The 21,647-nt window shown below is 48.3% G+C and overlaps 1 protein-coding gene across 2 annotated transcripts in view; it reads left to right on the forward strand.

Annotated features, from left to right (window-relative positions):
- TNIK (TRAF2 and NCK interacting kinase) overlaps window positions 1-21,647 on the forward strand; it is a 162,485-nt gene that overhangs the window by 16,644 nt on the left and 124,194 nt on the right. For both annotated transcript variants that reach the window (XM_086618726.1, XM_086618727.1), the window contains exon 2: window positions 12,157-12,222. In XM_086618726.1, coding sequence (XP_086474852.1) covers window positions 12,157-12,222 — 66 coding nt within the window. The remainder of the gene's footprint in view (window positions 1-12,156; window positions 12,223-21,647) is intronic.

Here is a 21,647-nt window from a genome sequence, read left to right on the forward strand (position 1 = left end):
AGAATATTAAACTTCCCTCTTGTTGGCAGGACTTTTCTGCAAGAAACGTGACTGGAACTGGGTGTCTCGCACTGGGATGGCCCCTGTTGTGTTTGCTTGTTGGGCTTTGCTGTGTGGTAGGGTATCTTTCCACTTTCTGGATGTCTAAAATATTGGTGAATAGATCTGATTTGCTTGGACCATGTGTGGAGACTCTCTTGGAGGGTTCCCAGCGCAGAGCCGGTGTCTACAGCTTATGGAAACCAGCTCCAGCCTTGCACTTGTCCTCCTTCACAACATACCTTTGCTGTGATTTAAACTCACAAAGCTTTGCAGAAGTTCCTTTAAAATAATAATAAAACAAAACCCCCGTTGTTTTCCTTTCACGGGGTGGAAAGAATGCAGTGACTTGCCAAGCTTAAAGAGGAGTAGATACAGCATAAAATAAATGGGCTCGATTTATTTATTTAAGTTGATTAATCTGATATGTTCATAGTTTTCTAAAATAAAATCTAGCCCTGGAAAGTTTAGCAAATCAAATAACAAGAATGGCAATTAATTTAGAAGCAGTTACGAATGTTTCTCATCCCCTTTTCACATCCCTACACTCACATGATTAATCTCGCCACTTACGACTGTGGACCAAATCCCGGTTGGGGACCTGCAGTTGTCTCCTTTTGGGTTGCAGAAGGTGAACCTGCAGGCTTCCTCCACGCATGAGCATGGGGAAGGACCATGGGCAGCTGGTGGATGCTGGGCTGCTGGGGCACCTTGTACCTGCAGGAGGGCTTGGTCTGCAGCTGGGTGGGATTTCACTGTTGAAAATCCAAGTATTATGGACTTCTCCACCTGCTTTGTTTTCCCATTTTGTACTGGTCTTCAGCAGGCTGATACCTGTGATCTAACAGGACTTGCTTTGCTGCTGCATGCATGTTGTGTTAATGTTTCCAGCCTGCTTGTGTGACCTAATAAATAAAACTGGAGCTGTAGGAAAGAGCGTTTTGCTAGGCAGGAGCCAGATAATGTCACGGCTGGCTTGGGGGACCAGAGCTAGCAGAGCTCCCAGGGCGGGGAAGTGTCACGGGACTGTAATTTGACAGGGAGCTCGACTGATCCTGTAAAGCAAAAGGTCGTGGTTGGATTTATGGGGCATCGTGGTGACTCGCAGAGCAAAACCAGTGTGTCTTCCCAGGATGCTTCTGCGAGAAAGGTCGCTCTGCTTTGTCTTCCCTGAAATGCTGTTGTGGTGCATATATCGAGTGAACTAAACTAAAGAATTGTTGCCCCCACCCCGAGTTTAGTAATTTGGGGCAGTGGGATTTGAAACAAAAAGCATCTCCCTGAATTTATAAGAGCATTTCACAATGTAAGAAGCCACCAAGAAATAGAGAAGTCTTGCTGTGGGAACTACTTTACGACCTGGCAAAAAAATTATTGCAGATCATTTCAGCAACTGTGGATTGTCCCTGACTTTGGGACCGTGTTTTTTTTGGCACACGTCAGGAAGGAGCTTGCTTTTTGCTGTGGGACCTCGTTTACCCCCCAGTTTAAGTGAGCGTCTGTCAAGACCAAACCTTCCGACTCCCTGCCGAGTCTGGCATTGCTGGAGGCAGCCTGTGAAATGTAGGAAAAAGGTGAGACGCCTTCCTTCCCCCTTCACCACAACTTCTTAACTCTTGGGTGAGAAAGGTCTTTCCAGAGAGGAAACATGCATATTAACATGTATTTGATATTCTTTTAGATAATTTTGCTGCTTTGTCAAGACAGTTCTATGAAAAATGGGTTTATAATGCACAGTTTGAGGAGCTCGTTGAGTATAGTTGTGGTTTTAACAGTCGGTTGGCTGCTTCTTAAGAGTTCTGCAACTAGTTGAATGTTCATTAATTCAATGTGATTTTTCTCCCCCTATTATCCTTCTTTCGAGACTATTGCTGCTGGAGAGTTATCTGACCCTCTCGGGCTAACCAGCCCTTGCAGAACCAACTGTAGGGAGCTGCTGAAGAGTGACGGGCTGTGGGTAAACTCTTTGAAAATCACTAAACCAGCAGATGACTCCATTTCCAGATGATTTGTGAAAATGGAACTGGTATGAGATACTCCACTGAATCCAGAAGGGAGGTGATGTTTCTTCAGAGACGTCTATAGGGACTCTACCTTGTTTTCAACAAAACACTAAAAAGTAATGGCAATCACTTTAAACTGGGATGTAATGATTTCTGATGGGCAAGGCTTTCCACCCACGTTGTCTCTCCTCAGACCAATACTGGGCATGAGGGGTTCCCAGGAGCTCCACAAGACCAAGCCCTCCCCGGTGCTGTATCCTTGGCTATAATGCTCCTCTGCTGCTGCTGGGTGAATGTGAATGGTCACAGCTCTGGCCCAGATGTTTTCTCGGCTCTCCCTTGGCTTTAAGTGTCTCTGAGGCTCCTTGGTGTGCATGCATACATGCCCAGAGTGTATGTTGGCTGTTGCACAGATTCCTGCTGTTGAGGGCTGTAGTCTATAGGTTGTTGGTGCCACAATGACACAACTGTTTTCATCCGTGTCAACGTTTTCCCTGGTCAGCTCAGCCGATGTCCTCAAACATAACTTAAAAACAGACATAGAGGTGCAAAACCATCCGACTTTTAACAAGCAAAGGGTTTTAAGATTGCTTTGCTTTTTTTTGCTCCTAAACACATCAGGAAGTGAGACAATCTCCCATCTTAAGGCGTTCCTTTATCCCTAACTCTCACTACAAAGGAGGAGCAAGGCTGTCTTTTCTTGACAAAGGCAGTCCCAGATGACCAACCTCAACAGCCTCCTGTGAAGGTGGAAGAAGCTGGGATGTCCAGTCTGCAGTGACTTGAAAAGGCGCAAACTGACTTCTGAGCTGTCACCCCTCTAGACATCCACAGACCAAACCGCAAACGTGACCTGCTGTTGGAGACACAATTTTTGCCTACATGTGAGAGAGGGCTCTGCTTTTGGTGTGAGCTTGGCAGCAGCCTTGCTTTTCAAAGTGTGCCTCCAGGAGTGGTGTGTTGAGAGGCTGTAGTTCCCGAAACGGCTGCTTTGGTGAGTAATTAAACCAGCTCCTCTGAGAGCCCATAAACCTTTGACAGCATTTACTAGTAGGTAGCAATTTCAGCTCCATGCAAACATTTACTGGCCGAGGTGAAACTCTTTATTTCTTAGAGGGACGAGATCTAAACATTTAGGAATAGTATCTTACTGGTCTGAAACTGCAGATAAGTGACTTCCAGTGAGGAGAGTGTCCAGCTGCTGTGCTCTGATTGATGTCTGCATCCGAAGAAGTGTGGTACAATACTAGTAGTGACTTTAGATCTTCTGGGGACTGTAGATATGATTTATAATTGGCACTGTAGCTTTTTAGAAACACCGAGCTTAGCCAAGCCTTTTATATATTGTCCCGTTGAAGTTGTGTGCTTGAATTAGGCATATGTTGAAGTGGCTGATTGTGCTGGGGCTGCATTCATCTAACACGGCGTTGAAAACCTCGGGGTTCTCTTAGCAGTAGTGCTTTTGCTGGTGCTTCTGGACTGATTGACTTCTAACTCTTCTAGATGAGCAGTCTTCTGTGAACTGGAAGGAGGGCTTATCATATGACTGCAGACAATTCGTGGAGACCTTCCTGGGATCTATGGGATGTGCTGCAAAGCTTGAAAAATGAGAGAATATTGTCTGATTTGGAGGGAGTCCAACTTCAAATGAGGAATAGGTAGAATTGTGTTGTCTTGAGGGGTACTGAATATCTCAGTCAGCATCTTCTCACCATGGTGAGGCTCATGGAGGCCGGGAGTTGATCTTCATTAGCTTCAAGTCAACAACTTTTTGTTGCCTCTTGCTTGAGTGACATCAGGATGAGATGGAGTCACCTCGTTGCTTGGAATGCTTAGGTCAGGTTTTTGGAGGAATGGAGAGGAGACTTGGACTCTTCTTGTTTTGATTAGTGTGTGTAGCTTATGGATGGCTTTTCCTTAGGCTGGGCTGCTCCAGTGTGCCCTGTTGGGTGGAGGTTAGCTTTATCTATGTCAATTTAGTCATTGTTGTTCTCCGCTAGTGTCACTACTGCGTCTTGGGCTGTGGGACCCACTGTCTGCAGTGGTACGAATGCGTCATCTTGGTTTGGTAAATCTGTTTCCAGGTCTGTACCTGTTCCTTACTGACTTGGAGGTCCCATGTTTCGCATTTGTGAAGGGTGTACAGAATGGCTGCTTTTTCCATTGACATAGTAGGAAGGAGAAGCTAGGTCAGAAGAGCTCTGATTCTATGTGTGCACGTGCTAGTCTGTGAGCAGGAAATCTGGAATAAGTCAATATGTTGTAACTTCATTGGCTTGGCCTCAGCAGGACCAAGAGGGACTGGACTGCAAATGTGCATGGAACACTTTTTCCTTTTCTTCCTTCAGTAGTGGTGTTGGCTATACCTTTGCTGACTGGTGGCTACAAATCCACATGTACGTCTTAAGTTGAACAAGTAATAGTTGAAGAAATAATCCAGCTTTATTAACTGAAAAGCCCAGTGTGGTGATTAGTTATAATTTAATTTTGCTGTTTCCAATTATTGGCAGATCTTAACGTTTTGGAAAGGAAAGAGATGCACGTGTGGTGGCTGGAGCTTTCCTGCAGCGGGAAGCTAGGGGGAGGAGTGTTGGAGACCCGGCAGAGCTGATTTGTGATTTAGGAAGAGGAGATGGGCAGAGCACAGAAGTGGTTCTTGGTCAGGGCTGGAGGATTAGCTTCTCATGAGGAGGAATGGTTCAGATAGATTTGTAAACAGGCTTCTCTCAGCTGTCAAGTGGAGAAATTTTTCTCCTGTTAATAACTGAAGAACTGTTGTCAAGGCTGTATAGGAGTGTTGTTTCTTGACTAATGTTTTTGTTAAAGATATGGAGCTGGGTGTTTGGGGGTGAGGGAGGACAAACTGCTTCTTCAAAATGAAAACAAAACCCTCAATGAGATCCTTATTACTTTTCTAAGTAGAGCAGCTTGTATTGCTTGAGTGGGCAGGAGGTGCAGTGGTAGATGGCATTGGTGATAGCTTGTCTCGTGAGTCCCTGGATGGGTGGGCGAAGGAGGGGAAAAGTACCAAAGCAAGGAGGAGAAGACGTGAGATTAAGTGAATCCAGTGAGGGCTGAATAGTATCCAGTAGTCCAGCATGGTTTTGCTTCATTACTTGGCTTATAACCAAAGGAAAATATCTAAAAAAAAAAAAAAAACCCCCAAAAAAACGACCAAAAAAACCTGTGCAGCCTGTTAGTTTTTTTCGCACTGCTTTAATTAATGGGCAGGCTTAGGGCTATGTTTGTGTGATGGGAATGCAGTGTTTGAAGCTCAAAAAGGTAATGTCCTCAACCTCTTTTTCTGGAAGTTCCCAGTAACTCGATCAATATTTTGTTGCCTTGGCCTTTGCCTTCCTGCTTTGCTTGCTGTTGTCTGCAGCTATATTAGCAATCCTTTCCTGGCTTGTGCAGTCCACCTTCCTATTACTCACAAGGCTGTTAGCTGGAAGTGCCTTGGAGATGGAGACTACTAGTTGATTGCTAAAAAGCAACTGTGTCTTCAAGTACTCTTCAAACCTCTCTGTTTTTCTCGGAACTACATGCTGTTAAGGGTAGCTTCCCCCGATGTGATCTGGACCTCATTTTGTCAAACCATACAAGTGCTTCAACTCCTGCTGAAGAAACCAGTGGAAAAGTATGGCAAAATGGTTGAGTTGATGTGTCTTCAGAAGGAATAGCAGTTGATTTCTGAGAGCTTGAGGTTACTTGGATCCTAATGCTTGGGAGGTGTGCATGGTGGTCTACGGAACTTCTGACTTTGTTAACATGAAGGATGGCTTCACAGAGCATGGCCAAACTCAAGCATTTGGCCTTGGGATACAAAATCTGGGCAAATACATAGTGTGTGAACTTAAGGCTTGATCCTTATACTCGTTCCTCATAGTGATGTTTTGCATAATCAGAAATACATTACCCTGATGACAATTTTACGTATTGAATTGAATTGCTGAAGGGCTTTTCTGCCTCTCCTGTGTTCCTCGTGAAGCCTTTCTCACATGCTGAATTAACAAGCTTCCTCTCCTGGTTGGAGCTCAGGGGGGTTAGAAGACTCGGCTTTCTCCAGGCAGTCGCGTACATACACTACTTCTCAAGACAGCTGCTTGTGTTGAGTGCTGCCCGCTGCCGCCGTGCCAAGGTGCCTGATGCTGGGTGGGATTACGGCTCTCCTGGACACACCAGCTTTCTGCGTGCCGTAGCATTGCTGTTAATTTGCAAGAGCTGACTGCTTGTCAGCCAAGGCAACAAAATATTGATCGTTACTGGGGAAATTTGGAGGGACTTTTTACAAGGGTTTGTAGTGAAAAAGATAAGGAGCAGTGGCTTTAAACTGAAAGAGAGGAGATTTCGGTTAGATCTAAGGAAGAAATTTTTTTACATTGAGGGTGGTGAGGCACTGGAACAGGTTGCCCAGAGGAGTTGTGGCTGCCCCATCCCTGGAAGTGTTCAAGGGCAGATTGGATGAGGCTTTGAGCAACCTGGTGTAGTGGAAGGTGTCCCTGCCCATGGCAGGGGGGTTGGAACTAGATGATCTCTGAGGTCCCTTCCAACCCAAACCATTCTATGATTCTGTGAAATAACCCTTTGGTACTTCTCAGTGCCAGAATCTCCTTGTGACTGCCAGGACCTGTCTAAGCAGAGGCACCTGCTCACTGGTCTGGTATTGAGGGTTGTGAGTAACTGGCTTTGTAAGCCTGCTTTGGTTCTCGAGGATGCCTGATCAGTTTAACGGCATCTCCTGTTGAGGCTGTTTTATTATGGAGCTGTAAGGCAGAGGCTCATAAAATCCTGATGTGTGGAAATGTTGGTTGCACAGGCTTTATTCTTAGTGGAGATTAAAAAAACTCTCCTGGTGCCATGGAGTTGCTTCAGCTAACTGATGCCTGGGGATGCTCCTCTGGTACTGACCCGTAGCGATGTACTGCCTCCAGTTACACAGTGTGTTTTCCCTCTCTAGGGTTACAACATTTGCTTAATGACTGGTTATCTCCATGATTTTTGGCTGGAAGTTGTCATTAGCTGCTCAGAATTGGGGGACTAAGTGCACAATGATGAGAGATCAGAGCCTCTATAATTTCCCCTCCCGTGCATTCGCAGCAATCACCGTTTAATTGGAGTGCCCCTTGGTTCTCCCCAAGCATCTCTCCACTGTCTCTTCACGTAACCCTTTCTGTTACATACCTGTTGTGTGGGCAAGAAGGGAGAAAAACGAGGCTGCTTTAAGGAAAACAAGCAAGCTGGATATATGGACTGTGTATAAATGCCTCTTGTGTTTGTAAGCATCTGCATGGCCATATTTAAGGACAGCTCACTGGTGATCCGCTAACTCAGTGGTCACCGTAGCCAACACTAGGACATAGCTGTAGCCTTCAACCCTCAGCTGACTTAGCCGTGACATGGTTATTACTCTCTAAACAGTCTCTGCAAGCAAAACATTGGCTCTTTTGTGTCTTGGACTTGTTGAGGCATCATGGTGTAGGTGAGGACATCTTTCAGCTTTAGCTCTGCGGGTCTGGGTTAGGCAGAGCAGAGTAGTTTTTAACCAGGAGTGTGCTCCTGCTGTGAGCCTTGCTGCTGCGTGCTCCACGCCGATAAGTCCTTCAAAAGGAATGGCTGTTTTGTTGCTGAAGTTTGGATACATCCTGCTTTATCATCCACATACAGAAGTCCCTTTTCTGATAATGCAGCAGTTTTAAATATACTGTTTATTGAAATAAACTGGACTTTTTTTTTTTCTCCTATGGTACTACTGGAAAAGAGAATGCTCTTGACTTGTTCTGTGTCTCAAGGTTTTTTTAGCCACTGAGACTTTAGTACCACTGATTTTTCTCAGAGGTAGGTCAGGAATATAACAGTTTCCCACTTGAATTTGAGTCCATCCTGTCCGCAGCTGCAGAACCAGGGTCAGATCCCAGAGGTCGGGTGTCAGCCCATCCCAGGATGGAGGACCACCAGGTCTGTGCAGCACAGGTACCACTCTGTAAGACATTTCCCACCCCACGAGCAAGTGAAAGATCTTGTTGAGTTTTCCATCCCTTTCTGAAGAGCTCCTGTGTGTTATGGCATGAATCCCAAGTAACTTGTCCTCCTCAACGAGGCTTTGTGTGCCATAGTGGGCAAGTGGCTGTGCCGGTGGCACCTTTGTATGGAGAAAGCTGCAGCTGGGCTCTTCTGGGAGTGGGGTGCTGAGCCTGCATCACCCCAGAAAGCTTTCTTTTTCAAACTAAAAATAAACTCTTTCTGTCCTTGGCAGGAAATGGTCTAAAAGAGGAATAGCCGTTAGTGGGTGATGTGCAAGTGTCTGCCGGTGTCCCTGCAGCTCTGCAACCCCTGCCTGGGCTGCTGCTGCTACAACCATACAAATCTCCTTCTGCCTGAAGCTAACGTAGAGCTGAAAATTATTTGTGGGTTTGTCCTAAATGCTGGTTCTTTTCCCCCTGTTTTAAACAGCGCATTTTCTTTTCCTAAACTAACAGATCGCCTCAATTTTTTTTTTCCCTATTATTTGTGGGCTTGTTATTCAGTCCAGATGTTTTCAGTTAAAAAAAAAGAAATAAATGCAGTTTGTGAAGGCAGTCAGGGGTGTGGGAAGTGGAGGCTGCCGTAGCAGGAGGGTCGCAGCCTCACCGACTGCATGTCCCTCTCGGATGGGGGAGAGGGCATCAGCAGAGGGTGGTGGGTGCCAGGCTGGAAGCAGCTGTGTGTTGTGAGCTTTGAGGCCGTCCCCAACCAAGTGCAGCCCAGCATGCTGCCACGAGCAGTGGCGCGAGCGCCCGGATCTGCAGTGCAGGCTGTATTTGGTCTGAGATCACTCCCTGCTTGGCCTGGATCGGGGCTCTGCAGGGTGGATTTCTTTTCCCCTGGTTAACTTGGAAGCCCCCATGCAATGTGCCTCCATATTTTCCTTCCTCACTGCCCGCTCCAGCCTGCCGGAGCTGCCGTCACTGCTCTCTGGTCACCTCCTGAAGCATCTCAGCTGGGGCTTTGCGGGGCACAAGGTGCAGGATGTGCCCCCAGTACCAGGGACAACCTATTCCCCAGCAGCCATTAGGACGCAAAGCTCATCTCCACGTAGGAGCCAGGCCAGGAGTGGAAAGAGGGTTTTTTCTTTTGTCTTGTTTTGTTTTTTTTTTTCTTTTTCTTTTTTTCCCCACTGCCTGTCCTATCTCTGCTTTTTCTGGAAGGACCATTAACATTGGCCATATTACTCTTGGACACGATAGGTGGCTGTTGGGGAGAAGCGTTGTCCCTCCAGCTGCCTGCTGTATGGGCCAAGGAGGGATCAGCCCCAGCGCTGAGCTCGCTGCTGGCATTCCCAGCGTGTTTCCATGGCTGTGCCGAGATGGGACGGCTTGTGCCAGCAGTCAGGGGAGAAGTGTTGCTCAGCACCGCCCTGCGAGATGCCCGTTACCTTGGCAATGCTTCTGGAAAAACGCGGAGAGGGAATGGGATGGAGGGGGGATGTGTAGCAGAGAAATTGCTCGGTGGTTGGGAGCTGGAGCAGGAGCTGTGGATGGTGGGAGTGGTGGGAGGAAGCCTTCCTGGTGCATGAGCTGCCCTGGCCAAAGCGGGGTGGTGGCAGTGGAGGCAGGCATGGGGCTGGGGGGTCTTCAGCCAAGCGATGGATGGACTTGGATAAATCTGGTGGAGCCACACCACGTCTGCTGGGAGTGGGAAGTGACGTGGGACGGTGGGAGGGGGGTACTCTTTGGTTTGAGGATTTGTGGAAAAAGGTTGGAAAACACACTGCGAAGAGCCGTTCTTTTTATCAGAAATGGCCAGCTGCATCCCTGGGTGCTTCTCCAAACCTCCTGATCGTTTGCCCTAGGCGCAGCTTTCTTCTCCCTTAATCTCCTAGTGAATATTCAAAAATAGATATACTTGTAGCACTGGAAAAGCCTCTTTCAGAGTTGTTTCAGCACTGCAGAGAGCAACCCTTAGGAAAGAAACTCAGAAAATAAACAGCAGCTGCTGCCATGTTTCCCCCCTCCTTTCTCACCCAGTGTGGAAACCTGGTGCACCGCCAGTTCCCTTTCCCATCCATTCGGGCCGTTTCCCTGCCTGGTCCCAAGGCAGTAGAGCCACGGGATGTCTGCACCCAGCCGAGATGCCTGGTGCTAGAAACCTGTTGTGCCGCCGCTTCACCCAGGTGTCCGGTTGAAGGTTTGTTGGGGTACATTTGCGTCAGGGCGGACACGTCCTCTGTGGTCTGCAAGCCTCTTCCAGGGCAGCTTCCCTGCCCTTTGCTGCAGATGGTCCCACCAGAGGCTGAGCTTGGGCTCCTCAGGGCTTTCCACGTGGCAGCCCGAGGACGCCGCACGTACGGCAGAGGAGCGGGCGGAAGCGAGACGTGGCGTTTCGGAACGTATGGAGCAATGGGGGAGGTCGCCGTGACCCCGTGGGGCTGCTGAGCCCCAGCAGGTACGTGGCAGCATGCATTCCAGGCTGGCTGGAAAGCTGCCTCGGTCACGTCGAGGCTTGGATTAATTGACTTGCAGGGTTATTAAGATGTTGAACCTCACTTCTCAGCTGCTCACAAAGACCCAGTGTTTGACTTCTGGACCCAGAAGTCATCTTGAACTGATGCGGGCTTTGTAATGAATGAAACCTCTGTGTCCATAAGGTAGTGGTGGGTGTCCCTCTCCCATCTCCCAAGGAATGCTGCTGACTGATCCTCCTTTGCCGGTTAGAGCCGTTATTCAACCTGCCTGCATCCCCTCGGATCGCAGTGGACAGCCCTCTGCTCACTGGGACACTGAGTTGTTTGATACCTAACGTTACCCACAATCTGGCAGAGGATGGTGGTACTGCAGGCGCTGGGGTCACCCAGGATGGTGGTACTGTGGTCACAGGGGTGCTCGGACCCCCGGGGTGCTGGGACGGCTCTGCATCCGCCAGCTTCCAGGGGGATCGCGCTATCTGAAACTGGAGTGATATGAGTATGGGAGAAGGAGGGGGAGCGGAAAAGTATAAATAAAGCTTCTGGAAGGGGAAAACCCACCAAGAGGAGAAAATAGCAGCACTGGTTTATTCTTTCCCCACCCTCCCTCATGCCTCTCTGCTTGTGTCGTCTTTTAACTGTGCTGGTGGGTGCGTTCTGGCTTCCGCACGCGTGTGTGTGCGCGACCGCCCTTCCCCTAGCTGGGCATGCATGGGGTGGAGCCGGGTCTGGGGACGGGTTTTGGTGCTTCGGTGCCACCTTCCAAATTGCTGTGTCCTTGTGTAGCGCTGCCCTTGATCTGCTTGTCACAGTTGACAAACCAGAACATCGATGGCCAGAATGCACCAAACCCAAAATGAGGTTTAGGCCAACACTGCTGACCCCAGGGATAGACCTGGAAAACCCTGTTTTGAGCCCTAAAGTCATATCCTGCCAGTTAGCTTGTTTTATTCCAAACCTGAAGAGAAGGCTCCGGGAAGACCTTCTAACAACCTTCCAGTGCCTAAAGGGGCTACAAGAAAGCTGGCGAGGGACTTTTCACAAGGGCTTGTAGTGACAGGACAAGGGGAAATGGCTTTAAACTGAAAAGAGGGAAGATTTTGATGAGATACAAGGAAGAATTTTATTTACAATGAGGGTGGTGAGGCACTGGAAGAGGTTGCCCAGAGAAGCTGTGGTTGCCCCATCCCTGGAGGTGTTCAAGGCCAGGTTGGATGAGGCTTTGAGCAACCTGCCCTAGGGGAACGTGTCCCTGCCCATGGCAGGGGAGTTGGAGCTAGATTTATGTTGAAGATCCCTTCTAACCCAAACCATTCTTGGATGCATAGGAAAACCTAAATTTGAACAGCAAATAATTGCTATTACATTTAAAACATACACTGAGCCTTCGCGTTTCAAGCAGATGACAGTAAACCGGATCAGTGCTGGCTCACAGGCACCAGCCTGATGTCTCCCAGCCTGGATGCTGGAGGTGGGCAGCGCTGCCACCAAGCCGTGCTGCGTGTTGGCTCATCGTCACTGTAATGCGGGTCCCAGGGCTGCCTGAAAAGCTTAAAACGCTCAAAATACTTGTCAGTGAAATATTGATCTTTGTCGAACGTTTATTTTTGCAGAAATCTATAAGTATTGCTTATTAACTATATTTTTTTTTTCCCCCTCTTCCTTTTCTCCTAGGATCCTGCAGGAATCTTTGAACTGGTGGAGCTTGTTGGCAATGGTACCTACGGGCAGGTCTATAAGGTAAGGGCTCTGCCTGAAGTGACGCCTCTTCTCTCAGCCGTGTGTTGAACATGGAGCATCCCAGCACATCAGCCTGGTTAGATTCGACCCATTTCAGGCCTGACAAGGAGCCTTGCAGAACTCTGGCTTTTTGGTCTTATGTGCAAGTACTGTGTAGCAGACAAGAGCTCTTACAATAAGCAATTCTTACTAGTTCTGAAACTGTCACTAAAAAATAAATAGCTTTTTTTTTTTTTCCTATCCCCCCAGTTGCTTTTTATTGATTATATGATGAGGAGGGAGTGAAAAGTCTGTGCTTTAATAGATAAATCTCGATCTCTTCTAAGACCCAAGTTTACGGCTGCAATAGGCTGCCAAATGAGTTTGCTACAGTCCAGTGCTCTGCTCGCACGCAGGCTGGCTGCCGCCCTTTCCACCGCAGAAACCTGCTGCAGGAGAAAAAACACAGCAGCAGTCAATAGGCTTGCTTTAAATTTCTATAAACATCTGGAAGCAGCTCTCAGGGTGAGAACGGTGAGGGGAATGTGAAGAACAGAATTTTAAACCTGTGAGCTTCTTCACAAGAATATTTAAAATGTCTACCCTCTGCTAAATTACAGCAGCTGTCCCAAACACCTCTCAGCTTGGGGGATTTCTGGAGTTTGTTGTCTTGGTGGGGTCTTTTTGTGGATGATTTTTGTGGAGTTGGGGAACGATTGAATTATTTCAAAGTCTGGATTTATCTGCATATACTGTATGGTGGGGAGATGTTTCTTGGCGTGGTTGCATGAGGAATTTGCCAAATATTTTGGGTCTTCTGGGAGACAAGAGCTCCCCTGGGCTTCGTTCTCCAGAATCTTCTGTATGCATGGGCATAAGTTCTGTATACCTGTATACTTGTGTATGTGTGTGCACACAGAGACCCTCTTTTCTTGTCATGCCTATGTTGTCTTTTGACTATAGAAAATAATACATTCATGTGCTCTTACTCGGTTGCTTGGAAGGTGCAGCTCTTGCCTGTCATGCAATAAAGACAGAAGAGCTGCCCCTTCTGAAGAGAAGAAGAGAAGGTTGCTTAAAAAGCTATCTGTCAGGAAATATTAGTTGTGAGTTCTGGTTCCCCCTTCCTCCTGCTGCTGTAGGCTAAGCCCATCAGTATGAGGATAGAGGGACTGAAGTGAACCGAAGATGAACTGGAACTTCTGGAGTTTCAAATGTGCGAGGTTTTGAACTGGAATAAGCTTAAAAAAACCCACAAACCAACCCAAAAACAAAACAACAAAAAACATAGTCGGGGGCAAAAATCCAACCTCACAACTGTTCTTACAAAGGTTGTGTTCCAGGGAACCCTCTCCTCTGGTACTGGATGTTTTCCCACCATGGGCTCCCTGCCGTGGGAGCTCCCTTCTGAACTGTTTTTCTTCTGAGCTGCTAAAATAGTGATAGAGGGTGACCTAATTTTAACTGGTGCATATTTCTAACAATCAGTGGAAACTATGTGCCTTTAACGGCCTTTTGAAAGCGTCATGTTTTTGGTGGAGAGCAGAAAAGGGAAATAAGCTCGCTGGTGCTGGCGCTGCTGGTTGCCCGGCTCTGCTGATCGGGTTTCCTCTTGCTGTGTTTGATTCTTTCAGTGCATCCGTGTGTTACCTCAAAGCGGGGGAAAAACCCAAGAAATGTCCAAGTGTAGGCTTTCGGGGAGGTGAATCTTTCTGCGTTCTCTTTTTCTCCTGCTGTACAAGAAAAAAAATCCTCCTCCTAACTGTTTTTTTAACTTACTGGAGTAATTGGATTGTCCTTGGTGTGATTCATTTGGTACCGGTGCCAGCTGGCATGTTGATGAGGGGGGTAATGTGGCTGTCTAAACCAAATTAGTAAGTATTGAGGTATGAGTTCAGGCTAAGACTGACTTCAGAGCTCTCTTAAACTGAAGTCTTGGAGTAGGACCTGCTCTATAAACAAAAGGAGACTTTGATATAAAGCATACATAACTATTTATGGTGTCTCACCCTAAAACCCATCGTGGAAATAAGATCTCTGTGATTCTTTTCCTCCAGATACCACCGCTGTATTTATCTCTTGCAGCAAAACAAATGGATCAGCTTTCATGACATGCAGACCTTCTGGCTCCCTTCTAAAGCAGCCTTTAGAACGGTCCATACCTAGGAGCAGCCTCCTCTGCAGTTAGATGCTTGTCCCACCGCTGTTTCAAACCCATCTCAGGTGGGGCTGGGATTTTCCCATCCCTCTGAGCTGGTGCTACCCGAGGTGCCCATTGCTGTCCTTGTAGAGGCTGTGTGTGTCTCTGGTTGTATTTTTAGACGTGGAAGGAGTAATTTGTTACGGTGCCCGCTTTGGTGCTGCCTTCCTAGCCCAGGATGTGCAGGTCCAGCCCCTGTGCTCTGCCAGGAGCAGTCACTGGTGTGAGCATCACCTCCCCATCTGCACAGCTGGTCCCTCTCCGAGGCGAGTGGAGCAGCTCTACTGTTGGGAAGAGGCAGAAGTGAGATGCTTATTCCAGGCAGGGGAGGGCATCTCATGTTTATTTGCTGCAAGACTGCTGAAACGGGACTGCAGCCCTGATGTTTCCCCCAGAAAACCTGTCTTAGCAGCCAACTCTAATGCTGCCGTGTGGCCGTGTTTGTGGTGGAGACCACAGGTGTCCTGGTGGTAATCAGCTGGCCTGCCCAGGACCTAGAGAGGTGTGCAAGGTGCAAACCTCCCATTGATCCCATGGGATAAAGTGGATGGTTACGTTGTTCTGATGACCGAATGATATGACAGCCTGACAGCATGGGGAGCCTGAGGAACGTCTCGTAGTACTGCAGTAACAGGAGCCATCGGAGAGCTCATGGAGCCAGCCTCAGGATCCGCCATGGAGAGAGGTTGGGGAGCCCCTACCATGGCACATGTCTTCTCCTTACTCATAGGAGAAAAGATGTGTTGACCAAGCCTGGTGCATTCTGAGAGCTCCCAGGGGGAATTGCCCCTCGCCGAAGCGTGGGCGCTGGGACGCAGCTCGCTGCACAAGTTGCTTTGATTCCCGCTTTCTGGGTCGTGATTTGGAGATGCCTTTGAGGTGGTACACAATGCTTCTGTAAATCAAACCCTTGTTCTCCCGAGGCTTGTGCTCCAGAGGCATAGGTCACTTTTTGGGATTGGTCTCTGTATTTTCAAGTAAAGGCCTCTCCTTGCTCAGGATAGTGGGTTAAAACATCACTGTGATGCTTCCCAGCTCCGGCTGTACCCCAGGGACACCTGGATGCTGCGGGAGCCCTGGGCAGTGACCTGCTCTCCTTGCTCTGCTCTAACCCCAGCCACAAGCTCTTCACTCTGGGTAATTGCAGAGAGAAATAACATTCCTTGTTCACTGCTTAACAATCTCTTGTGAATGGCTTGATTTTTATTTTAATGAGGCACTGCGCCGACGATGGTTTATCTCTCTAATTGAATCGGAAGCTTTTCTTTATTTTCTAATAACCCTGCATCTAATGTTACATATTGTAAACTCTTTTTGATAAAAGACCGAGAGCTTGCTAGCTCCTGTGCCAGACATTGTTGCAGTAGGGGATTTTTGTGTCCTTGGATTTTCTTATTTTTCGTTTAAGGTGTTTAAAGAAATGACTAACAGGAATACAATGAGTTGGACTTGGGGAATTGAGCCATTGCCTCAGCGTTTTTTAGCAGGTAGCTGATGGCTGTAAAACTGTAAACGTAAAAATCACTAAGACCCTTTAGAGCATTATCTAAAGTGTGAGGAAATGCTGCTTTTATGTTCCAGAACATTATTATTACTGCTTATCTCTACTTTGCATTAGAGAGAGAGCAAAAAGTCCTTAAAATACTGTGTATGCTTAGATTGCCTGGATAAATCACAGCATCAGGGCCGTGGCTGCTGGTGTGTCAAACACCAATAAATACGTGGATTGAAAGTGAAAGGGACACTGGGTTACTCAGAAATGCCTTTCCAACAGATCGTTACAAAGCTGGCGGAAGACATGCAGCGAGCTACTTATTGTGCACTGAATATGTTAAAAACCAAAGCAGTCCCCCGGTGTTTTTAGACCTGCTTAGCCACGGGTGTTCACACGCTGGCCCGTGCACAGCATCACCGAAGCAGGATTTTGATGCAAGCCTTTGCAACAGTGAAGGAAAAAAAAATACAAATCAGTAAATGGGTCAGATGGTAACCTTTGCCTCTCTCATCTTGTGTAGATTTACAACATCGAACAGGGAAATAGATGATGTTGAGATTACACACTCACGTGCTTCTTGCCAACCATACTGGGAGGACAACGGTCATTAATGCCGAGCGCTGCTTTGCTCAGTGCCCTGGGGATGCGGCACTCCATTTACAGCTTTAGCAAGGTTTTGTTTTACAGGGTACAAGATACAGTACTGTGGGCTAACTCCATAACTGCACAATAACTATTGATTGTTTAATTAGCTGGTAAATGCCGTATAATCACTAAGCCATTACGCAACATTATTCTGCGCTCTAATTTCGAGCGTGTGGGATCTGCGAGCCGTGAGTCTTGCAGCTGTGGCTCCTGGGGAGCTCCTCCACCCTCACCAAGGGATGGGCAGAGCCGGGGACACCCCCCCCAGTGCCACCCCCAGGCAGAGTGCCTGGCCATGGGCTGTCTCTGTCTCCCGCCAGCCCGAGTTCTGCAGTCATTTGGAGAGGACATGGGTGGTTTTTTTGCAATTGCTGTTTGTTGCACTGTATGTCTGTCTGGGGTACAGCACATGGGGGCGGGGGGAAAGATGAAGAAATGCATCCCGAGGTCTTTTGTCAGGGCTTATTTATTTGTTACCCAGCTGGCGTTTGCCAGAAGCCAGGACTGATTCACCTGGAGGCAAACCACCAGGTTTGACCCGGTAGATGAAGATGTTGAGGTGTGTGGGTAGGAGAAAGTGAATAAAGCATTTGGAATCCGAGGTTGCCTGTTACTGGAGAGCTGGGAGCAGCAGGGCCACTGGGATGCTTTGGTCGTCGAGTCAAACTCCTGAGGATGTCCTGGGCACAAGCCTGTTCTCCATAACATTGTTCCAGAGTTTGCACATGCCAAACGAGGAGGGGTAACGCGTGTCCTGCCCTCCCGGATGCTGTTTCTGTGCTCCCCTGCACAGCAACATCCTTCCTTCTGGCACCCCTGGGCATCCCACCGCTGTGGGCTGGTGGGGGTAGCAGGTGGATGTGCTAAAGAAAAGCTTTTAGAAGATTTTTCTTTCTTTTATAATTTTTTGGAGGGGAGGTATGAGACAATAACTAGCGTGCAGTCTGTGCCATGGTTAGCCGGCCTGAAGTATCGCTCAGCCTGGCTGCTGCTGATTGAGTGCTCAGCCCTTGCATCAGCCCCGGTGAGAACAGAGACTCTGCAGGTTCCTGGGTCGTTATTAGCAGTTCAGATAATTAGCCTGAGTCAAGAATGACATTAATTGTTTTTAATAATCGGTTGTTTTATTGTCTCCTTTTCTGAAAGGTTGATGGTCAACAGTTTGATAATTAATCACTGTTGCTTTTAGCCGTGTGGAAGAAGTTACCACGCTGCACACAATTAATGTTTCCTGGGGATTGTTGCTGTAAAGAATTAATCTTAGTTTACACACACAGCTTTTACAGCTGAAGACTGACTGCTGTGCCTCGCTGCAGAGTCCAGGCTGAATCCATGCAAACCACGTGTGCTGCCCGCCCGCCCTGATCCAGACGCCCATCCTGTGCTGGTGGCTGTGGTGTGGTGGTCCTGAGCGTGCTGGGAGCACCTGGTGCTCGCTGCCACGGGCCGCTGAAGGAATTCGGGGCTCTGTCGTCTTGCAATCTGAACGAGCAGCTCTAAGCCTAGGCAGCCAGCTATTGCATTTGATAGCATTGCCCTTTCCCCACCTTCTTGTTGCTTATAAAATGAACTGTGGTGTTATGAGGTCAGTTGTGACTTGAGCCAGCTGGGTGGGTCTTCTAGTGTCATGTCCTTGGCTTTGGATCCTTCTTTTTGTTTTCAGGCTCTTCAGAGGTCGCTTTTGCTGCGTGGTGGGGCAGGCTGAGTGTAACGGCATGTGTGTAGCCATCCCTGGTCATGGGCTGATGGTTGCTGCAGGCTGAGGTGAACATGTGAAGGGTTGGTACCCTCTGATTTGAGTTGCTCCCTGGCTTTCCCCATGATGTGGTGCTGCGCTAAGAGCCTGCTCCATAGGGCCGGGACAGGGAAGCACCTTGGCTCTGCCCCACTGAGGCAGCAGAGCAGTTAACCAGCACCGAGATGATGTGCCCCAGTCAGGGATCTTCTCTCCACCAGGATGGTTTTGGTGGTGGCTGGGACTACTCACATCCACATCCAGATACGGACCGGCGTGGGCGGGCACCGGCTGCCCAGCATCTTCAAGGTCGCCCAAGGGCTGCGTGAATAGATTTACAAGACTTACAAGCTGCTCTATAATCCTTCCGTATTACAAGCACGGAATTAAATATTAAGCCATTGTTTCCGCTGGGATGGCTCCGTGTGCCGGCAGAGAGGACGGTGGTGCTGCCGTGCGAGGATGCTCACCAGGGCGGGGGTCTCTGCTGCTCCCCTGGGCACCGGCTTGTGGGTGATGCTGGGCTTTTATCAGCTCTCACTGGGTTGCGGGAAGGGGCTGGGCTGGCGTACTGGTGTGTGATAACACACGCGCGCTAAGTGTTATCAGAAGGAAAACGGGCGACCTCAATTTATCAGCTTCCCTACGATGTTAAAATATCTCTAGAAGAGAAGGTCCTTTCCTCGCTGACTCAAATGGGATGTGTGTGTTTCTGAATCGGGGACTTGTTTTTGCCATGCAGGCAAGGAAGTCTCAACTGGAAAATGCTTAAAATGATGTTTCACTCTTTTCTTTTTTTTTTAAAAAAAAAAAGAAAAAGCTTTGTTACCAGAGCAACTGGTACATCTTGTGCTGCTTCGTTTCTCTGAAACACAGAGAGAGCCCTCAGCCCTCCCTCCCTCCCCCCAAGAAACCAGCCCACACACACCTACACACCAATATGTCACATTAACTTCGCTGCTTTCTGAATAATAAAAGGGAAAGGTGCTTTTTGCATTTCAATCCTGTAGAACACAGGTTATAAAAGGTGATTAAAAATGTTTCTGGTTTGCCTCCCTTTTAATCTCTGTTCCCTTTCCTCCCCTCCCCCGGAGCTAGTGATGGGAAAGGGCAGGGTGAAGGTCAGGAGCAGACCAATAGATCGGTGGAGTGACATTTGTCCGCTCTCCGTTGCGCTGCTGATGCTCTGCTTCTGTAAAGACCACACAATTTCACAGGACCGAAAAAATCTCTGCAATGGCACAGGGGGACAAAAGGTACCTTTGAAGATGCTAAATAAAGTCAAGGGTGTGCTGCAGAGCATGGGGACATGGTGGTAGGTCTTGCAGCACTGTTTGTGTGGTTGCCAGGATAGGGATGGAGGGAGAGCCCTGTCCTTGGCTGGTGGGGATTAGAAGATGCTCTGTGCAAGCACCTGCTCTGTGGAGGACAAGCACCATGCCCAGTACCACCTTCTCCTATCCCATAGGAATGACTGGACTGGGAACTCAGACCTGTCTTTTCCTGGGTCATCTGTGAGGACACTTAAAGCGGGCCAGTTCACTGGTTGGCTGTACAGCCCTGATATCCACAGGTTTCGTGGTTGTGGACCAGTGCTGCTGGACGTATAGCCTGTTTTGTGCAAGCAGAGCTGCAGTGGAACAATCTGGGAAGACAAAGGTGCGGATGCACGTAGCTATATTTAATAGTGAGGTCTGAGAAGACTCGCTGCCTGGAGATCTTCAAGGTCCCCAAGAGAAATGGGTCCGTGTGAGCTGTCAGGCTGGTCTGTGCTTCTGCACCTGCTCTTGAGGTTGCTCCGAGTTCCTTGACTTTGGTCAGGCTCTTTGGGTCTGTTCATGGTGATGTGCTTGAGCATCCAGCTGCTGTCTGCGTTGCTCAGCCTGGAGGATGGGGCCGTGGGGCAGCTGTTGAGAAAATAGCCAGCTTTTCAGAGTTGGAGTTGTTCCATGTGAAAGCATCACTCTCCCTTTCGGGAAGTGCAGCTTCTTGTCTTACTGAAGCTTTCATCACTCTGCTCACTATGACATCTTACAATAGCATGTAGTGTTTTATAATGGTGTGGTCGTGGCCAGCAGGTGAGGTATGGATGCTGTAAGGCTCCGGGTGGATTATAAAAAGCAGATTGGGAGCATCTTGCTCGAAGTAGAAGCTGATACCTGCTGATTTTTGTTGTTGTTGATTTGTTGATAGTATTTTAGGAGTATCGGATTAGCCTACTGAGTTGGAGCCTAGTGCAGCGTATAGGAAGCCTCAGGCCAAGTCCCTGCTGTTGCAGACTTCTCCAGTGACCTTTGCTAAATGGACTCCTCTATTCTCCTTTCCCATCCCATTCCTCACCTCTCTCTCCATAAAATCAGAAACAGAGCAACGCCGGAGTGGTCTGGGGTCAGAGCTGGGAGCTGTTTGGTGGTACCAGCACTGGAAAGCCATCTATGGGGAGATGGTGTGCTAGGTGCCCCTGCACCAACATTTTGAAAATGAAGGGTTCAGTCTGAGGCCAGTTCCCAGAGGAGCAAAGTACAGCAGGGGTTAGCTGTTAGTAGGTCAGCTGAGCAAAACAGTCTAAAGAAGCACTGAAAAGTAGGTTTCAGAGCTGGGAAGGATTTTGTTCCTCCTGGCTCTGAAGGTGCCGCTCTCAGCTAAGAAGGGAGGAGAGGACTTTTTGGGAGGTTTAGAGAAGGGGATGTGGGGAGCAGCAGCCTGGGAATGTTGATCCAGGCTGTGTGTTCGGGACGTTCACGGTTGCTGCAGTGTTTGTCTTCAGAGACGTTTCTCGCTTGTCATTTTTTATATCTTTTAAAATTTTGATGCAGCTTGACTTGCGGCTGACTCTGAAGACATGAAGGCAGGCGATGCCTACGGGGAGCCGGTGGGAGCTCTGCATCTTCTCCTGGTTGTGCTTTGAAGGCTCGCCACAGCGAGAAGTGTGTCTTTCTTGAAATCTGCAGTTTATTCTTAGGTTTACCTGGGAAGCCCTTTACACTAATTACCTAAAGATGGAAGGTGCCAAGCAAACACAGCCTGCTTCCAAATGTTGTGGGTTGGTTTTTTTTTCCTCCCTTCGCATAAGAATGGCAGATTTGTGTATTTTTTTGTTTCAGTCTTTAAATTTTTTGTGTGTATGTGTTTAGTTATCTAGATTCTTGTGTGTGGAAGTGTGTGGCTAGGAGCCCAACTCCATCCCCACATCCCCACCACACCACCCGTGTCCCCCAGCCCCTGTCTCCCTTGGCTTCCTGCATAGGTCACTGAGAAGGAGGCCAATTAGGGCTTCAGATGACACTGCCATCAGCTGGAGAGGGATGCAGGGGAACCTCAGCCCTCATTAGCACGAGCTGTGGTGATCCAGCCTTGGTGTTGTCCCAGAT

Source organism: Tauraco erythrolophus, chromosome 11, assembly GCF_009769465.1.
Source record: "Tauraco erythrolophus isolate bTauEry1 chromosome 11, bTauEry1.pri, whole genome shotgun sequence".
In the NCBI taxonomy this organism is placed as follows: domain Eukaryota; kingdom Metazoa; phylum Chordata; class Aves; order Musophagiformes; family Musophagidae; genus Tauraco; species Tauraco erythrolophus.